The 19290-nt window shown below is 55.0% G+C and overlaps 8 protein-coding genes across 8 annotated transcripts; 4 read left to right on the top strand and 4 right to left on the bottom strand.

The window, feature by feature from the left end:
* Nucleotides 1-4040: 4040 nt before the first annotated feature.
* Nucleotides 4041-6361, bottom strand: K452DRAFT_244448 (uncharacterized protein). The gene is made up of 4 exons (XM_033537949.1): nucleotides 5660-6361; nucleotides 5236-5529; nucleotides 4482-5073; nucleotides 4041-4422 (listed from the first exon to the last, which is right to left on the bottom strand). The coding sequence occupies exons 1-4, from the start codon at nucleotides 6101-6103 to the stop codon at nucleotides 4232-4234; spliced, it is 1521 nt and encodes a 506-aa protein (XP_033400671.1). The 5' UTR covers nucleotides 6104-6361; the 3' UTR covers nucleotides 4041-4231.
* On the bottom strand, nucleotides 6215-7055 carry K452DRAFT_132837 (uncharacterized protein). Its single transcript, XM_033535304.1, has one exon. The coding sequence runs from the start codon at nucleotides 6816-6818 to the stop codon at nucleotides 6327-6329; it is 492 nt and encodes a 163-aa protein (XP_033400670.1). The 5' UTR covers nucleotides 6819-7055; the 3' UTR covers nucleotides 6215-6326.
* Nucleotides 6817-7830, top strand: K452DRAFT_222035 (uncharacterized protein; the record flags this gene model as incomplete). The annotated part of the gene is made up of 2 exons (XM_033536544.1): nucleotides 6817-7054; nucleotides 7124-7830. 2 exons carry the CDS (start codon nucleotides 6817-6819, stop codon nucleotides 7828-7830), a joined length of 945 nt encoding a protein of 314 aa, XP_033400669.1.
* A 454-nt stretch (nucleotides 7831-8284) lies between these two features.
* On the bottom strand, nucleotides 8285-8822 carry K452DRAFT_193952 (uncharacterized protein; the record flags this gene model as incomplete). Its single annotated transcript, XM_033535902.1, has 2 exons — nucleotides 8285-8336; nucleotides 8392-8822. Coding segments are annotated over 2 exons (483 nt in total), but the record flags the coding sequence as incomplete, so codon positions are not given.
* Nucleotides 8823-9514: 692 nt separating this feature from the next.
* On the top strand, nucleotides 9515-11856 carry K452DRAFT_316095 (uncharacterized protein). The gene is made up of 3 exons (XM_033543927.1): nucleotides 9515-9968; nucleotides 10023-10595; nucleotides 10649-11856. Exons 1-3 carry the CDS (start codon nucleotides 9756-9758, stop codon nucleotides 11699-11701), a joined length of 1839 nt encoding a protein of 612 aa, XP_033400667.1. The 5' UTR covers nucleotides 9515-9755; the 3' UTR covers nucleotides 11702-11856.
* Nucleotides 11857-12009: 153 nt separating this feature from the next.
* On the top strand, nucleotides 12010-13444 carry K452DRAFT_244437 (uncharacterized protein). Its single transcript, XM_033537948.1, has 2 exons — nucleotides 12010-12361; nucleotides 12410-13444. The coding sequence occupies exons 1-2, from the start codon at nucleotides 12057-12059 to the stop codon at nucleotides 13035-13037; spliced, it is 933 nt and encodes a 310-aa protein (XP_033400666.1). The 5' UTR covers nucleotides 12010-12056; the 3' UTR covers nucleotides 13038-13444.
* Nucleotides 13445-13551: 107 nt separating this feature from the next.
* On the bottom strand, nucleotides 13552-16066 carry K452DRAFT_316093 (uncharacterized protein). The gene is made up of 2 exons (XM_033543926.1): nucleotides 14667-16066; nucleotides 13552-14612 (listed from the first exon to the last, which is right to left on the bottom strand). The coding sequence occupies exons 1-2, from the start codon at nucleotides 15892-15894 to the stop codon at nucleotides 13906-13908; spliced, it is 1935 nt and encodes a 644-aa protein (XP_033400665.1). The 5' UTR covers nucleotides 15895-16066; the 3' UTR covers nucleotides 13552-13905.
* A 432-nt stretch (nucleotides 16067-16498) lies between these two features.
* On the top strand, nucleotides 16499-18676 carry K452DRAFT_221945 (uncharacterized protein; the record flags this gene model as incomplete). Its single annotated transcript, XM_033536537.1, has 2 exons — nucleotides 16499-17884; nucleotides 17936-18676. 2 exons carry the CDS (start codon nucleotides 16499-16501, stop codon nucleotides 18674-18676), a joined length of 2127 nt encoding a protein of 708 aa, XP_033400664.1.
* Between the last annotated feature and the right edge of the window lie 614 nt (nucleotides 18677-19290).

The following is a 19290-nucleotide window of genomic DNA, read 5'->3' as shown; positions in this document are numbered from 1 at the left end:
TAATGCGAATCTTAATTGAGTATTCTTAGGTCCTGGGGAATCCACGTGCACCGGTGATTTAATATTTAACTTCGATTTCTTCGCCCCGACCAGTGCAGCATATCTACTTCGCAAAGGATAGATCTACTGATATAGAAAAGCTCTAAGTGGGATGCTATCTCTACTGTTTCTCGGTAAATTCGTCGCTCCGGGTGTACCTTTCCCTAACGAGAAGGCATAAAATGTGCATACAATCTAAGCAGCTTATTATTTTTCTAGTACATGAGACTAGGTATCTGTATCTTTTCGTCGATATAACGTTGTTCTTTGAGAATATAAGTAAATTTAAGACGGGTCTGGTAGTTATAGAAGGCTAAATATATATATAGTAATATAAATCCTTCATGAGGTTTTAGGGGCCTGCTTCTATGCAGTAGGAAATTATTTTTCGTTTTACAATTTACTGTACCTTGATCAAGTGAACTTTGTATCACTCAGCTAAATTCTTATTAGTATGAAGTCGAGATCTGGGAATATACTTTCTACTATTAAATAAAAGTTCCGTTTGCTTCGATGCAAAAGCTACACGTATCGTACCTAATCGGTGTCGGCATCTCCGAAGCACTTACTTGTTTAGAGTTTCTGTGCAGCCGGTCAAAGGGTTACTCAGCGGCACAAACTTAATCCCTGAACGTGGCAGCAGGCCAGTTTGAAGATTGTGGCTTTGCAGCATTGCTTTTTAACACTCTAACGCTAAACCCTGCTAGTGGGGCTGCTGCCCACAATTGACCGGGGCAAGGCGTTTTCGCACCTCTGCACGTGTGATGCTTGCGAAGATCAATACGGAGAATTTGTTGGCTCAATGGTTTAAATATTCCATTCCCTCGAGTGCCTTAAGAAGCCCAATCTTCGACTGCATCTCATAATCCAATTGTTCCAGAGTATCGTGTCTATCCAATCCGTCCGGCTCAAGCCAAATACCTCTTAGTATAAAACTATCTTTTCCACCACAAGCTCAAATTCCAATGGACACGTCCGTATCACCTAAAGAGGAGAATTCCTCAGCAGCATCCCGAAAAACCATCATGGATCCCGATGAGGTTCGCAGCAGCGACGACAAGTTTACATCAATAACACCGCGGCCGTGCGAAAGTTCACGAGAAACAAGAAATGTGGATTTAGACTCTGTTGGCACCTGGGCCGATGTTCCGAGCGGGATAGAGAATGCTGCATTGGAATTATAAGTTTAACTGATATGAAATTCTGTACTTTTATTCGGTAAGCCATTGATTGTGTGCTAGGGACTTTAAGACCACATACTAATTCAGTGTTGATAGAGCGTTAGCATGTGTGTGCTTTGGATCTACCAGCATGCTTTGAGCAATGGCGAACAGGAACCTGCTTATGTTTTCATATTCTTTTGGGTTGGCGTTTGGTATACAAGGGTTCGGTCTTCGGCATCTTTAAACGATGCTCTTGAAAGGCAATATGCAGCCCAAGTTCGCTGATCTGGATTTTTGGATGGAACGAAAAGCCATGCAGTCAACAATATACATGATTGTGAAAGCAACAGGGACCCGAAAGCTTCTTAGATCTCTGTCGCTCTCATCGTTTCCTGCAATGCCTGAATACTACGTCAGTAGGGCGGTGCTTCAGGATGTTTACATCATTTGTGCAGGGGTATGAACACAGCCTCGTTCTAGGCAGTTTGCTGTGCCGCTCGAGCTCGAGCGCTTACCCCGGCTTGTTGCCCACCATTGGGCACCGCCTTAAATTTGAGGCTCTTTTAGATGTCTACCCGTCCTCACGTAAGTCAGTTGAGAGCGGAAATTTTCCAGCTCCCGGCTCTGCACGGATCTTAAACACTGCATAAATTCCCTTTACTGCTTGTTGTAATAATTAGAAGGGCTGTTCCATCACCGCGGTCACTTAAGTTTCTACAAGCAATCAGTGGTTCCATTGGTATTTATATGAATAAAATTGGTCATGTTTTTATTCCGTCCAGTGTAAATTGCGTCTTCAAGCATTCAAACACTCCGTATGATGGACAAGGATTGAGAGCGGTGTGATTCTTGGCCTCTGGCAACATCCATGTCGGCATAGTTTCAAGTGCCGGCCCAAAATCTGGAGCCGGGCATGTTATGCCTAGCCTTGTGAGGCTGATTTTGACCAAGCCATTGGGCAATTTCCAAATACGGTAATCTATCCTGCCGATCACTGCACCTCACCGAATTAGGTACAAACAAATGCCGCCGGAATCTCGGATGCTGTGAAGCCACATGGGAAGCCAAGAATTTGATATTGCATCTCTTGGTGATCATCTAACAGACCCTCGTTTATCGTACCGATGCTCGCGGCGTGCCCGACGGAGCGTCCGATGGCGTGGAGACGGGAGACATGGGGCGGTACGCCACGTGGAGAAAAATAGCGCAAGCATTTTGAGCCTCACGTCTGATAGACGCTCAGAGAAGAGCAGCTTCTTAAACGGTCGATACTAATTAGCTGATTTCTTCCTGTAATACTTACTAAACCTGCAGTTCTCTTAAATTTTTAACCACTGTTATTCAACATTCCTTCTCTTCATCTTTTTAGCCAGTGCGCTTAAGTGAGCCAAGTTAAGTTTCTCTACATTGCTAAGACTTGAATGTCCGGTTTGGGCTTTTTGCTCTCGAACAAACTGATTTAAGCCAATCATAACAAAAGTTAATGTATGGCTTGCCAAAGGTAATGATAGTCTTCTAATCTCAAAAATTTGTTTGCCGACAAGCACTAAGGTTAATCATGCACGTTTTATCTCCAAAAAGGAAGACCAGCGGCCTCTAGGTATGTCATCCGATTCTCATTGCATAACGTAACAGATACTGCTGAGCTTATGGGCGCGACACAGGAAAGACTGATCACTCCGCCCTCCAGCCCGTTATAAGAGCAAGCCAAGCCGATTACAACTTCAAAGTAATACTCGCAGCCTCTGGGTGCTATGTATTTAGAGAGGAAACCGCGAATTGCCGGTCCGGGTATATATCCCGCGGCGCTGGCGGCCAAGTAGCGACAACAACTTATACCAGGATTCACATTTCGCGGGATTTCTCCTGAACCAAACGTGTATCCGCCAACTGGCGGCCCATACCATAACACTGGGGAACTTTATCAGCAGCGCTACTTGTTGATGTACACCCACTGGCTTACCCAATGATGATGAACATCACTCAGTGTAAAACCACATCGTCGCCACAGGAAGTCCCTATACAAGTGATCAAGCTAACCAAATGAATGATTCGAAGTTGTCGATATCGCCACACGCAGGTTTATACCTGCTTCACACCAAGAATGAATATAAGCGCGATAGGTTTTGGTTGTGAACGAGCTTGGCTTGGGGAAAGAAGAGGCCTGAAAGACTTCTATTTTTAATCTAGTTATAACGATGCCACCACTGAAAAAGGACTTGTGGTTTGTTGTAATTGTTGTTGAGATTTTCCACATTGAGGACGTATATTATTCTACGGGTCGGGTCAGTAGACAGTGCGCACAATCTCAGTACTAAGTAGGAAACAAGATTAACAAAACGACCAGTCTTGTACACCGCACAGAACCCAACAAGTACACGGCGCATACACACCTTACCCCGTTAACAAAGCACTCATCCATCTACGACCAAACCCAGGAAGCCGGTCCTAAGCTCTTCAAAACCAATAAAACTACCATTTTACCCAACACCTCAAACCCACTGCACACTCGGCCTTGCAAAAGCCCGAGTACTACGAGATGATGGACTAAGCCCCGGCCGGCTGAGCTCCAACAGTCCGAAATGCCGGGGTCAAGGCAGCTTTGACAAGAAAGTCCAGCTTTTTTTGTTCCTCCAGTCGAGCTTAGTGCCAAGATGCTATTGTTGATAACCATCATCCACAATAACCGCTGCTGATGTTCACCTTTTTGTATTGCGTATACCAACCATCGTTATTGTGACTACACTAGACAGGCCGTTCACCTATGTAGACGAACTATCAGTGGCGGTTTGAGAGTTAGAGGTTTGAGGAGAGGACCCCCTACTTCATGATGAGTCTCGCGTGTTCGTATCTGGCGTGTTCGATTCACCTTTAGTTATGACCGCGCAAGTCAAGAAAATTTAAACAGATATACTCAACACACCCGCCTTCTCCTATGAACAGTAAATTCCGCTCTAAAAGACTTTAATGCAAGAACGCAATATCCCATCATCTCAATATCAAAAACCCAAACACTCCAACCCTACCATTTACAACTTCGCAACAATCTTCTCCTTCGGCCCAACAAGCGGGTCATAAACATTCATGCTCAACGTATCGCCCGGCACGCCCGTCGTGTGCATGCTCAAAGCCCTCGTATCTATTAAGCTCGGGTTAAGCTGATCAATGCTCGAGCAGCCAATAAGGCGCATATTCATCTCCATCTCATCCTTGAGCAGCTCTGCAACGACCGTTAGTGACCTACACCACAAAACAGAGCAGCACAGGAAAGCAACTTACGCATCGCGCGGTCCACACCAGGCAGGCCGTACGCCGACATGGCGTACAAGAACGGCCGACCGATGCCGACGCCCTTGGCACCTAGGCACAGCGCCTTGATGATGTCCGTGGCGCGCCGCACGCCGCCGTCAATGTACACCTCGATCTTCTTGTCCCAGCCGCGCTTACGCAGCTCGGGCATCACCTCGGCCAGTACCTCGACGCCCGAGCGCGCAAAGTCGAGCTGTCTGCCACCGTGGTTCGAGAGCACGACGCCGTGGACACCGGCCTCAACCGCCTTCAGCACGTCTTCGACGCTTTGCACGCCCTTTAGGATGATGGGCATCTTGGTGATGGAGAGGAACCAGGGGATGTCTTTCCAGGATAGGCTGGGGTCGATGAAGGAAGAGATGGCGCGCGCGGCGCCTTGCGAGCGGTCGACGTCGTCGCCTGATGAGGATTGCACGTTGGAACCGACGTCGCTGAACTTGCTGCGCATGTCCTTCTCGCGGCGGCCTAGTTGTGGCGCATCCACTGTGATGAAAAGACCCTTGCAGCCGCGTGCTTCGGCGTGTTGCACGATCTTCTTAGTGATGTCCCGGTTTTTGTTGACCTGTTGTTATTAGTTATTGAAAAACAGGCCAAATGGAATAAAGATCAATTGGCAATTGAACGAAAGAAAAACGCAATTTTTCATGTAGCCAGCGATACTCTTAAACACCAAAGGTCTGCAACATAGGAGCAAAGGGATACGAATATAATTCAGGAAACTTACATAAAGTTGCAGCCATTGCACCTGTGGTGCCTCTGCCGCGTCCATAATCTCGTCGAACGAACATGATGCAAGCGTGGGAATCATCTGAATGACATTGTGCTTCTTCGCGCCCCGCGTAAGGACTACTTCTCCTTCGGGGTTGCCGAGCTTTCCAAGAGCCGTAGCAGTTACGTAGAAGGGGATATCGACTTTCGTGCCCAACATGGTGGTAGAAAAGTCAATTTTCTCCACGTCGACGAGGATCCGTGGCCTGAACCATATCTTGTGGAAAGCAGAGTGGTTCTCGCGCAGTGTCTGCATGATTGAGTTAGAATGAGGCTCGAACAATATATTTCCGCAGCACCCGGCAGTGGCGTGAGCAGCCAAACGACAATAGTCCATACTTCTTCTCCGTCCATATAACAAAGTGGCAAAGGTGTCTTACAATCTCATCGTCGGCGCCACTGGAGTAGTATGCCCACGCCGTCTTCTTCATGACCTTCCTGGCCACTGCCTCAAAGTCCAGCAGATTGTAGCACTGCTCCAAGATGGGCATGCGCTTGATCATCTCTTGCCTCTGCTCCTCCTCCGGGTCGTCGCCCTTCTCTTCCTTCTCGACAGTGTTCATGTCGACCTCGCCCAGGTGCTTGGACTTGTCGAGGAACTTCTCGAGGGTGTCCGGAGGGTGAATGGGCTCATACTCTTCGGTGGCATCCTTGCCGGCATACTTGAGGATGATCTTGGGCCCACCGGGGTGCTCGGGCAGGAACTCGGTCACATCGTAGGCGCGGCCGTGGACGATGACCCAGCAGCTATCGCGGGAGTTGTGCTTGGCGACCTCGGCTCCATTGAGCTTGACGGCCTGGGTGTCGTTGCTGTCGCGGTTCATGGCTGGTGCAGCAGATGGTGACGAGAGTTCGGAAGAGAAGGAATCGGAGGATAAGTAGAGGGAGAGTCGGAAGAGAAGCCGGGGATAAGGATCAAAGCTGGCATGGCCATCGGGACTGCTAGCGATAGGTATGGGACACGGCTATCTCACCTCGGCTCATTGGAGACCGATCTACCCCACATTATGAGCGCACGCCCAAAGGCGAACCAGACGCGCGCATTTGTCAGTCGCGCTGGGCGGCAACACGACATTCCCGAGCACGGTGCTCCTGTAACGGCGCGCCCTGGCTTCGCGCGGCAGCCGTGGTATAAAAGGGCTTGAGGCTGATGGCAGGCAGGCAGGAGGCGCAGTCAGCCCGCCCCCAGTCTGACGCTAATAACATGCATCCCATTGCGCACGAGGTCCACTTCCGCAGTTTGTCATCTGTCGATGCGACAACCAACTTCAACACCACCAGCAGCCTCGTCCCTCGCCCTCTCTGCTGAATGATGGTTGCGACAGCCCAGCGCCACACTTCCTCCATCTTGGGCACCGAAGAGAGCCGATCATAGCCTGTGCGCCTCAGGGTCGCGCCGCCGCAGTGAAGACCGCCCCCGGCTTTAGGCCAGCACCGCCCGTCCGCCATCCCTCCATCCTGCCCTGCCACTCTTTTCTCTGCCGCGCAAACTCCCACCACCGCCAAAAGCGACGCCGCGCCGAAATCTACAACTACCATGGCTGGCCACGACCTCGAAGCGAAGATCGTCGTGCTCGGTTCGCAGGGCGTCGGCAAGACGAGTCTCGTGCACCGCTACGTGAAGAACGCCTTTGCCAACACGACCTCGACCGTCGGCGCTTCTTTTCTCACCAAGAAGGTCGTCGACATTGACACGTCTACCGTCGTGCGCCTGCAGATATGGGACACGGCCGGTCAGGAGAGATACAGGAGCATTAGCAAGCTCTACTACCGGGGTATGTGCCTTCCCGCTTCCGCGACGCACATTGCATGCGAGGCAACGCGCTGACAGCATATCCATGCAGGCGCTAATGCGGCCGTCCTCTGCTATGACATAACCGACACCGACTCGTTCGAGGAAATGGGCCGCTGGTTCCTCGAGCTCAAGAGCGTCCTCGGCGACGATATTATCCTGCACGTCGTCGGTACCAAATCCGACATGGTGGCCGAGCATCCCAACAAGCGCCAAGTCCCCTTTGAGCGCTGCATCGCCTATGTCGCCGAGAACCTCCACCCCCAGCCGCCTCAAAGCCAGTCTAAGGAGTCCTCTATACCTTCCGGCCTATGGGGCATTGCAGTCCCCAAGTCGGCGGACAGCGGCATGATGTCCCCTCTGAGCAATCGGAGCAGCGGCCTCTGGGGCCAGGACATCGGATGGGACTGCTGCCACGAAATTAGCGCCAAGGACGGCGAGGGCGTCGAAGAGGTATTCCGCGTCATCACGCGCAAGTTGGTCGAACAGCGCAACAAGGCCCTGGAAGCCGAGGCGATGAGCCAAGGCGGTCTTACTCCCGGCATCAACGGACAACAGAACGGCTACTTTGACTACCAACACGGTAGCAATAACGGCAGCTTCAGGCTTGGTGTTGGCGACAAGCGTAGGAGCTGGCTTAGTTTCCCTCCTACGCCAGGCTTCGGCGGCGGCGGCGGTAGTGGCGGTGGTGGCCAGACGCCCCAAGAGTGGGAGGCCGACATTCAGCGGACGAAGATGAAAGGCGGTAGGTGCTGCTGAACTTCATTTCTGATCAATAAGGCATGCCTCACGGCAGTGTTTTGCTTGGGTACTGCATACACCTGCATAGCGAGCGTTCGATGAGTCGACGTTCCTGTTTTCTTTTTTCATTTGGATCATTTCCACTCTCCACCCTTTCCCCTCTGCGCTTCTTGTATTTGCACTTGACTTTTCCATTGGTCCCTTTGACATTGACGGCTTATCGCATATTGGGCTGTTGGAGAGCGACATTGAGAAAGCCCCTCACGGCGTTTCTTTTAGCGAGACACGAAGACGGCGCAGGCGACTCTAGACGCGGGTCGCCCATGATTATAATGGTTATCATAGCAACGAATAGATACCCCCTCAACCTCGACGAGGACTCCGGAAGTGGTCATGTTTAATCGTAAACCCCCCTCTATGTAGCTCTCCCAAGCCCTCATATAAAGCAAAACAAGTGGGCCGTTTACTCCTTTCCGCCAGCCGCAAGCTGCATGACCAAGAACAGCGCGAGGACCCACCAGTACCTGGACACACACAGTTAGCACACCACCCGCTACAACAACCAAGCACGAAACCCACTTCTGCAAGAACGACTTCTCTTCGACCTGCTGGCCCTTGACCTTGCCCGCTTCGTCCAACACAACGGGCTTATTCAAGACGGGCGCCGGGCCCGCCCGCACCTTCTCAACCCTAACATCGACGACATCGTCTGCGGCAGCAGGGCCATCGACCCTCGCCTCAGCGCCAAACCCAACGCCATACACACGGCCCTCCCGGTCCGCATGCAGCACCAGCGTCTTCTTAAACTCGGCGCCTAGCGCGCGCGCAGAGGTCAGGATGCCGGTCCACGCCGCGCCGGGCGAGGGGTCGCGCAAGCCGATGCGGACGAGCGCGTCGGGGCTGGCGTTGGCGTTGCCGTCGCTGCTCACGATGCTGGGCCCGGCCCAGCTGCTGAGCGTCGCGTTGCCCGTGCTTGCGTCGTAGGCGATGTGCGCGAGCGGTTGCGGAGACGTCGCTGCGAGCGGCCAGGCGTGGATCGTGAGTTTCTCGGCGGCGGCGGCGGCGGTCGTGGATGCGAGACTGAAGGTTGCGAGGAGCGTGAGGAGGAGGGCCGTTAGGCGGTTTGTGAGGTGCGCCATTGTGGGCGGAATGGGGGGGAGATAGGTGGTCCTGCTTGGTGGATTGGTGGGTGGGTGGGTAGGTTGCTGGTGCGGAATGCACGCCGCGGCGATGCTGGCTGCCAGGAACGGGAGCACGTGACAGCGCGGACGGAAGAAATAATGACCCGGATGACACGCCTGGCCGTTTCGCGTCGGCGGAATTTGGTCCGAGCAACGGGAGTGATGTGAGAGGTGCATCAGAGCTCAGTGGTCCTAGCTCCCCCGATGCGTGGGGGTGAGGTTGTGTAACTCTGCTTCGGACGAGAAAGCGACGTCAACGTGGTCCCTGGGCCGCCGAGCCCCAGAAATTCGAGCAGAGACTTCAATGGCGGTGGGCGATGATGGCAAGTGGCAAACGCATGCGTTCACGATGCTTCGGCTGGAGGGCGTCTATCCCAACCGTAAACGTCGCGCCGACTTCCAACGCCCCCACTCGCCCGCCGAGGACCCTTGAGCTTTGGCCAGGGTATGAAGTCATGACAGGCAGAGCTGCGATCGTGGTGCTGCGCTGCTGAGAGCCGTTTTTCTACCCCTACCTCCCGCGCCTCCCGTCCTGTCTTCCAATTGTACTCGATACTCCTCTTGTCATCTTTGTCTCGACTCATCCGCCAACCCATCTCACACACACCTCTTTTCAGCTTCCCCACCGTGCCGCTTTCTGCTGTGAAACAGAGAATCGACACGACAGGCTCACAACGCAAGCCACTTGGCTCGTAATCCCGCGTACGCGCAGCTTGCAGCTCACGAGAGAGAGAAAGCCTTTAAGTGAAAACTCTGCCCAGCATGTCGAGCCTCCCCTACCGTGCTCCCTACCGGAAGCAGTCGCGCCAGATGTCGACCGACCCTAGAAACGAGATTCACCCTCATGTCGACCACTACATCGGCATTGATGTGGGCACCGGCAGTGCTCGTGCCTGCATCATGAACGACCAGGGCGACATTGTCGGTCTGGCCTCCGAGAACATTGCCCTCTGGCAGCCCCAGCCGGGCTACTACGTACGTCCCGCAGCGTCCGAAGCTTCCGCAGTAGTCGGCTGACTGAACCCTCAGGAACAATCCTCCACCGACATTTGGCGGTGTATCTGCTCTTCCGTGCGCCGTGCGCTGGACCAGCACAACATTGACCCCGACACTGTCAAGGGTATCGGCTTCGATGCCACCTGCTCTCTGACCGTTTTCAACGAGGAGACGGGCGAGCCCATCTGCGTGACGGGGCCCAACTTCGACAACCGTGATGGTGAAGATCGCAACGTCATCCTATGGCTGGACCACCGTCCTGTCCAGGAGACGGAGAAGATCAACGCCACTAACCACAACCTGCTGCGCTATGTCGGCGGCAGAATGTCCATTGAGATGGAAATTCCCAAGGTTCTCTGGCTCAAGAACAACATGCCCAAGGAGCTTTTCGACAAGTGCAAGTTCTACGACTTGACTGACGCTCTGACCCGCATGGCCACCGGCAATGACAAGCGTAGCTACTGCAGTGTCGTCTGCAAGCAGGGCTTCGTCCCTGTCGGCGTCGACGGCAGTGTCAAGGGCTGGCAGGAGGACTTCCTCACGGAAGTTGGTCTGGAGGACCTCTGCAAGAACGACTTCCAGAAGATGGGCGGCGTAAACGGGGTGGTTCGCACTTACATTCCCTTCTTGGTTCCTTCATATGCTAACTCTTGGCACAGAACAACGAATACCTGACCGCTGGTGAGCTCGTCGGCAAGCTGAGCGAGAAGGCCGCCAATGACATGGGTCTGCCCGCTGGTGTTGCCATCGGCAGCGGTGTCATCGACGCCTATGCCGGCTGGATCGGCACTGTTGGTGCCAAGGTCAAGCTGACCGACGACGCCCTCAACGCCGGTGCGCCTAAGAACGATGTGTCGCAGGCCTTCACCCGTCTGGCTGCCGTTGCGGGCACGTCGACCTGCCACCTCGCCATGTCTGAGAAGCCTGTCTTCGTCGACGGCGTGTGGGGTCCTTACCGTGACGTGCTGCTGCCAGACTACTGGATGGCTGAGGGTGGACAGTCTGCGACTGGCGAGCTGCTCAAGCACGTCATCGAGACGCACCCTGCCTTCCAGGAGGCGCTGTCCGTGGCCGAGACGTTCAACACCAACGTCTACGACTATCTGAACGAGCACCTGCGGGAGATGGCCGAGAAGCAGAAAGCCCCCAGCGTCAGCTGGCTGGGTCGGCACTTCTTCTTCTACGGTGACCTGTTTGGCAACCGTTCCCCGATTGCTGACGCCAGTATGAAGGGCTCGGTCATCGGTCTGTCTTCCGACAAGAGCCTCGACGCTCTGGCGCTGTACTACCTCGGCACGATGGAGTTCATCGCGCTGCAGACGCACCAGATCGTCGACGCGATGAACAAGTCGGGCCACGTCATCAGCTCCATCTTCATGTCGGGCTCGCAGTGCCAGAACGACATCCTGATGCACCTGATCGCGGCGGCCTGCGACATGCCGGTGTTGATTCCACGGTACGTGCACGCGGCCGTGGTCCACGGCGCGGCGATGCTGGGTGCCAAGGCCGCCAGCACCGACGCGCAGGGCAAGACGACCCCGCTGTGGGAGATCATGGACCGTTACAGCAAGCCCGGCAAGATGATCCCGCCCGGCACCAACGAGGGCGAAAAGAAGCTGCTTGCTGCTAAGTACAAGATCTTCCTTGAGCAGATTGAGACGCAGCAGAAGTATAGGTCGGAGATTGACGAGGCTGTCGCTGGCTGGACCTAGTAGATGGCTTCGTGGTTATGATGTTGGAGGATGGTGGGATTACCTATTTGATGACAATGATGCCTCGGACTTTTTGCTTTTGCGTTAGCGCTAGTTGATGGATAGACGATAGAAGTGCTCTGAAGTCTCTCCTTAAAACGACTTTTTTATCTTCGATGCCGTGTTTGATGCAGTGACAGTCTTGTTTGTAGGTAGGCAAGAGTGTGCGCACGTGCTACCCGGAACAATAGCTCCATCGGGCCAAGACGCTGCAAATCCCGACCCATAGGTTTTCCTCGCAGCCAAACGACTCTTCAAGCTTCCCAGCACCAGATCGCATCCACATCCACCTCTAACGCCATCAATCGAGACGGCCATGAACTCTCTCACCATACGGCACGCGAGCAGCGGGCTGCGGCGCTGCGTACGGAGCAGTCACACGCCTACCGCCGCCGCGTCAACCCTCGCCGCTTCCAAGCTCGCCGCCAGCCGCGCCAGCACGTCGCGTACCTACGCCTACGCCACCAGCACCACGCGCGCGGCGCCCGCTTCTTCTTCCTCCACGACGACGCCAGTGCGGCGGGCGGCGCCCGCGTCTGCCTCTTCCGCCTCAGCACCATCGTCAGCAACAGCAGCCGCAGAGAGACAACCACCGCCGCCCACGGCGCGCAACACGGCCGCGTCGGCACAGGCAGCGGGATCGTCGACGCCGATCGCGCCGGGCTACAGCAGTACAGGTGCAAGCAGCACGCGCGAGCAGCGCAGCCTCGAAGAAGGACTGAGCGACAACCCGCTGGAGATCGATGCCGGCGGCGAGCCGAGCACGCAGCCCGACTGGTCGCGCAGCTTCCACGGCATGTCGAGCCAGGCGTTCAGCGCGGAGGCGGCGGCGGCGCTGCTCGAGCCCATCCAGCCCGACGACATCGAAGTCAAGCCCGACGGCATCATCTACCTGCCCGAGATCAAGTACCGGCGCATCCTGAACCGGGCGTTTGGGCCTGGCGGCTGGGGCCTTGCGCCTAGGAGCGAGACAATTGTCACCGGCAAGGCTGTCACGCGCGAGTACGGCCTCGTGGCGGGCGGAAGGCTCGTCAGTATCGCGCGCGGCGAGCAGCAGTATTTCGATGCCGAGGGCATTCCCACCGCCACCGAGGGCTGCAAGTCGAACGCCCTGATGCGCTGCTGCAAGGACCTGGGCGTCGCGAGCGAGCTTTGGGACCCCCGCTTCATTCGCAAGTTCATGAAGGAGTACAGCAAGAAGGTCTGGGTCGAGCACGTGGTGAACAAGAAGCGGAAGCAGATCACGGTCAGGAAGGACGACGAGGTCGCGTATCCGTGGAAGGAGGTGCGTTCCTGAGCGGACGAAGCGGGTGTGTGCAGGCGGGCATGAGAGGGGAAAGCGCGGTCGGTGGTGGAGGCAGAAGCCGCAAGAAGGCGAACGATAGATCAAGCCGGCACAAACAACACAAGCAGCAGCCCTCTCCGCCGGCGCACCATGCAGCAAACGCACACAGCAGCCACGGCACAAAGACCGCTTTAGCCGGCATGGCGCAGCCCGTCGCGATTCTCCCGGAAAATTATCCATACCCACCCACCCATATCGACACGCACAGAACAGACAGACAGAGGCGGAAGGAGCGAGACAGATGAATCAAAACAGATGAAGACAGATGCGCCAGCTCGATACAGTGGGGAAGGGGCGCGGAGGGAATTACCTACCTGGAACTTGTATGCATAGATTAAATTACACACGCTACTTTCACCACACTGCACCACTGCATATATGAAGGGTGAATACACGTGATGGAACCGAGTTGAACGTGAGGGATGACGACGACGGGTTCGTTTGGGATTCGTGATTTTTGCCCGTCCGTCCATATATGTATGTACCCATTCCCCCACGCAAGCCCACGCCCAAGAACAATCCCCAAAATCCTCAAAGCTAGGTAATAACGACAGACAAAAGACAAGCAAGCAAACAAGCCTAACCAATCAACCGACGCGGGGAAAAAAACCGCAGATGGATTTCTGGAACAAATGCATCCCGGGTCTGGTCCAGTCATAACGTCCATTTCTACACAATTCATTCACACTATGTTCTTGTGAGAAATAGGCACAAGATACTCGATAAACAAAGGTATCATTCTCATCCAACCCACCCCTTTCCGTCCCCACCATCATCACCACCACCATCACCACCCACCGCTCACCCCAAAGCCCACTCATCACCACAGCAACTCGGCCCTCGCAATCGGCGCATCCTCACCATTCTCATACGCGCCATTCGGATCCCACTGAAACGGGCGACGATGCCAATCCTTAACAAAACGGACGGCCTCCGCCTTATTTTCAAAATTAATAACATAGCGGGGCGCGGTCCTGCGCAGCAAAGTGGGCGAGCCATCCTCGCCGACGGCCTCGTTGCGGCTGGTCAGATCCAGCTTAATGACGCCCTTGGGCCCGTCCGGCGCCGTCGTAATGCGCCACGGCTTGCCGCGGTTGCGCGAGTCGTGCTGCAGCGCGCGCTGCAGGTCCCAGAGCGAGGGCTGGGCGCCGTCGAGGCGGAAGAGGACGCGCGCGCCGATGTCCTTGTCGTGCGGGCTCAGCGCCACGTTCTCGTAGCCGCCGCGGTGCAGGAAGCGCGCGAAGTGCGGGAAGTAGGGCTGTGGGATGAGGTGCAGATTTAGTGGCGTGCCGAGGTTTATTGTGAAGGATGTTATGGCGTGGTGCATGTTTTTCTTGGTCCCGAGGACTTGGTCTACGTCCGGTGGGGTTGCTAGCGGTGATGTGAGTGATGTCGGCGTGTGTTGGCTTGCCATCTCGTGGAACCGGTATGCGCAGCCTTGGTAGATGCGTGCGGATTCGGCGTTCGGGAAGACAATGTAGTATCGGTCTAGTTGCTCGAGCGTTATCTCGTCGCGCTGGGGTATTACTATAGGCTAGGTTAGCAGTTGGTTCGTTTTGAGGGGATGCAAAGGAAAGGTACCTTTAATGAACTCTCCAGGCCCAGCCCAGCCTTCGACGTGCTGGCTGGGAGGCAGTACCCGCCGGAAATCCTCTTCGCTCAGATGCTTACTGGCGCCATACAGGCAGAGGACTACGAGCTTCTCTGCTGCGGTGGCCTCGATCTTCTCCATGTATTGTTGCGTCAAGGATTTGCGGGCAGGCTGGGGTTGCTCCTCCATATCCGCCTCGAGTCGCAGCCTCGGAACCTCACGCTCGGGCTGCGTCTTCATTTCCTCAGCCTTTCTTTCTGCGGCAAGCTCAGGGAACAGTTCCGGCAATAAAGACCCTTCAGCCTCGGTCTCCGCTACTTCAGACGCCCGTGACTCGCGCGACCCCCTCGAGTCCCTGGCCGGTATGAAGTCCCTGAGAGCAAGCTTTGGTGATTTGGCCTCCGAATCGGTTTTGCGTTGGCGATGGGGTCCTGCTTGAGAATCATCGGTCTTAGGCTCTTCGGGGAAAAGCTCTTCTGCCAGCGACTTGTGGTGGTCCTGCTGGTCCGCCGGAGGGAATGGCTGAGATCCACGCAAGCTTTGTGGAATAGCGTCTGCTTTAGTGTGGGGTAACGGTTTCCCTGGTTGTTTCGATAGATATCGAATCCCCGAACCGTCTTCAGATCCCGAGTCCTTCTTCGCTTCGTTTGTTTCTTTTGGATGGACCTGATCTTCTGAGAATTTAGGCAAATGCCATTCTTTTGACACGTCCTTTCCAAAAGTCGGGATTCTGTCGTTATGGCCTTGTTCCGGTTTATCTTTTTGCAATTCCGCCAATTGAGTCCTAGCTTGGTTCAGCAGCGTCTCCAGTTCGTTCAACCGCTGGTCGCTTGCGCTCAGCACCTTTGCAGGCTGGGAATCTGCGGGATCTGATCTTGGTTTGTGCTTGCGTCGTCTTTGGTTTAGAGGCGTCTGCTCATCTGGTCTATGCTTTCCCGTTCCCATAACCACCGTGCGGATCAAAGGCTTTGACCCAGATTGCGCTCTTGACTTAGTTCGCGGGTTGTGTTCCACATGACGGATCAAAGGCTTTCGCCCAGAATGCGGTTCGCCTTTCGCCGCGTTTGAACCCGTGCCATTATCTCCGTTGTTGGGCCCATTGCCTGAGGACGAGACGAAGGATCGAGCATGGTGGACATGGTGGACGGCGGAGAGGAGACTGCGCGCGTTCCACGCAGGGCGAAAGGGCTGCGACTGGAGCGGGCGCAGTGACGGCATCAATTGGACGTCTGAGGCGCGAACAGACCGGCGCGCTGCATGATTTTCCTGGCGTGACAGGTCGCGACGCGGCGGAGGAGAGAGCTGTCAGGCACGGAGCATCGGGTACCGATTGGCCGTGATTCACCCGGCGTGCCGAGAGATTTGACGATAGATCTGATAAGAGCCCGCCTGCGCATCCAAAAAATTCCCAAGAACGATCGCCTGCGCCTTGCGACGACTTGTGTGTGCTGAGCCCATAACTCCTGCGGCACTCGAGAGAGCCTTGCGCGTCGCCGTCTCACTGCCAGCATGGACATCTCTCAGTTCTCGCTCCGGCCTACAACTGGCCGGGCATTGAACCTGCCCGCAAAGGCTCTCGACGGAGGCCTTCGCATCCAGATGTCGCTCAAGAACCTCAAATCCATAGGTCTGGAAATTGGGGATTACTGCCAGCTGGAGGCAGCTGATGGCACGCCCACTGCCGTCTGTGTAGCGTGGCACTCCAAGGACAACAACAACCCGAAACGAATTGCTTTTATTGAGGAGCCCCTCAAGGAATTATATGGTTTCAGGCTGGAGGACCGCGTCACCATCTCCAAAGTCGAGTCTCAGCGGATTGCACATGCCCAGAAGATCTACATCAAAGAACTCGAACCTGGGACTAGCATCGTTTCGAAAGACGAGTTGGAGTACTGGGCAAAGGTGTCTTTATGTGAGTTGCCTCCCGATTCGCCAACGTCGAGAAGCCCTCCGTGATCTGCATGTGCTACTCACGCAAATCATTGCGCGACTAATCGGATCCACAGGCAGCCTTGACGCGGTCATCACGGGAGGTACCTTCTCAGTGACCACATTGTCGGGTCCTCGATCTGGTCGCAAGAGCCGATTCGTGGTTGAGAAGGTCGAGCCGCCAGTAGAGGATAAGCTTACACCTTATTCGCCGTACTTTTGCAACCATGCCAGCAGTGTCCAGCTTTTGGCCGACGGCGAGACTGTGCAACCTACAGCCTCAAATTCCCAGCCTAAACGTTTCGAAATCAGTTCAGATGGAATTGGCGGCCTTCACAAACAGATTATTGAGCTTAATGAACGGCTTGTCACGCTGACCAGTGAAGTGAGGCGCCGAAAGTATCCCCTGGTGCTTAAACGCAGCACCGGTATTCTACTACATGGACCTGAAGGCACCGGCAAGAGTCTTTTGCTCCGCAAGATCGCCGAAGCTCCTTGGAAAAAGGCCATTTTTATGGATGAACAGCTTACCGGTACATTTGAAAAGAACCAAACTATTTTGAAAAAGGCATTTGAAGAAGCCAAGGCCTCTCAACCTAGTGTCATCATATTTGACAAATTGGACGTTTTTGCCCCTAAAAATGACGAGAACTCACCGGCCCCCAAATCTAGCTTGGCCCGAAGCATAGCTGTCGAGATGGACAAACTCGGAACTGCCAGAGTTCTTCTCATAGGGGCTTCTACCCGACTAGCTGATGTCGATACTGCTCTTCGGACGCCAGAGCTGTTCGCCGAGGAACTCGAGATCCCAGTTCCAGATGCGAAAGCCCGTGTTTCTATTCTCAAAGTCTTGCGGGAGAAAGAGTGGCAATTTACGGACGAAGTCGCGGAGAACGTCGGCGGGAGAACGCATGGTTTTGTAGGCCGCGACCTCGCTGCGTTGCACAAAAAAGCTCTGAAGAGGGCCTGTGACCGGTATTTCGAGCAGAACGAACTCGCTGAGTCGACGGACGGCAACCCGGATCCAGTTGAGGGGCAGACTTCAGGGGAAACACAGCCACCAACCGAGGAAGTTGGGGCGGAATTGCCATCGAACGACGAAGCCTCAGGGGCTGCAGCCTCGGTTTTGCAGGAGGATTTCGAGGATGCTCTGCTCAAAATACGTCCCACAGCCATGAATGAGGTATTCTTGGAGACTCCAAAGGTCAAATGGTCGGACATTGGAGGGTCCGAGGGCGTGAAGGCGGCGCTTAGAGAAGTCACCGAGTGGCCTTTTCGGGTGAGTAGATGAGGTTGTGTAACTACTCGTATATGCTAACGATATTTGCAGCATCCAGAAGACATGGAAGACCTTGATCTCCAGCCGCAGCGTGGAATTCTCCTATATGGCCCCCCTGGTTGTTCCAAGACGCTGTGCGCGAAGGCGGTTGCGACCGAGTCAGACCTAAATTTCCTGGCGGTCAAAGGTGCGGAGCTGACTAGTATGTATGTCGGCGAGACCGAGCGTGCCGTTCGAGAAGTTTTCCGGAAAGCTCGAGCGGCAAGCCCCAGTATTATCTTTTTTGATGAGATCGACTCGATCGCCTCGTCGCGGGAGAGCGGCAAGCAGCTGAGCGGACTCAACGTGCTCACGACGCTGCTGAACGAGATGGACGGCATCGAGTCGCTCAAGGGCGTGCTGGTGCTTGCGGCGACGAACCGGCCGGACGTGCTGGACTCGGCTCTGATGCGACCGGGTCGGTTCGACGCGATTTTGTATGTCGGGCCCCCCAACCTTGCGGCGCGCAAGCAAATCGTTGAAATTGGCACGCGGAAACGGCCGTTGGGCGACGACTTTGAGGTGGAGGAGATGGCGCTACTTACGGAAGGCTATTCCGGAGCCGAAATCATCGAAATCTGCGCAGAGGCAGCGCGAATGACGCTTCGGGATCGGCTCCAGCATGGAGATAAGCGAAAGATTGGCAGGGAGCAGTTTACGAAGGCGCTGCACAAGACGCCCAAGCGCATCACCAAGGAGATGACGGACAGGTATGAAAACTGGAGCATTGACGACGCCATAAAACGGCTGTGAACGGATGGGGGCGGGATAAGTGTAAGAAAGAATATCATCGGATGTATAGGCGTTCTGGAACGCACATAGCATTGGGCTTATAGGCGGGCGGGCGCTCGCGCCAACGGCAGGTGAGGCTCGGGAGAGCAGAGTTTCAGGTGTCAGGGTTGCAGCTGATCGACACTCCTGGTTTGTCTGATTTTCCGGAAGCCAGCAGCACATCGCGCAGGCTCCAACAACATCAACCCACTGCCGAAAGGCCGCGGCTTTGGGGATTCTCGCCGCGCCCGGCCGCGAAATTGAGCACGGTCAACCTGAAACGCGGGCGGTAGCAACGACATCCTGTGCTTTCTCCCAACGGCCGCACTCGACGCTACCCCACCCGCTCGTCATGGCCCCGACGGGGACAGGGCTCATCCTGGGCCCGCTTCATTTGCGTGAGACTGCTGACAGGGCTGGCCCGTGGTCGCGTGCGCTGCGACAGCCCACTGATACAAGCTTCCTTCTTTCCGCCCTCACGCCTCGTCCTGTTGCCTTCTTTCTTTCTCTTCGGCTCCCTTCTTGGCCGTTGCGCTTCCAGCCACTACTCCCTTTTCATTCGCTGGCTCTCCGGAGAGCCGTCCTGTCATTACGAC

Source organism: Aplosporella prunicola, assembly GCF_010093885.1.
Source record: "Aplosporella prunicola CBS 121167 unplaced genomic scaffold K452scaffold_5, whole genome shotgun sequence".
Lineage (NCBI taxonomy): Eukaryota > Fungi > Ascomycota > Dothideomycetes > Botryosphaeriales > Aplosporellaceae > Aplosporella > Aplosporella prunicola.
The sequence above is the reverse complement of the archived record's forward strand: the minus strand, read 5'-3'. Positions and strand labels throughout refer to the sequence as shown.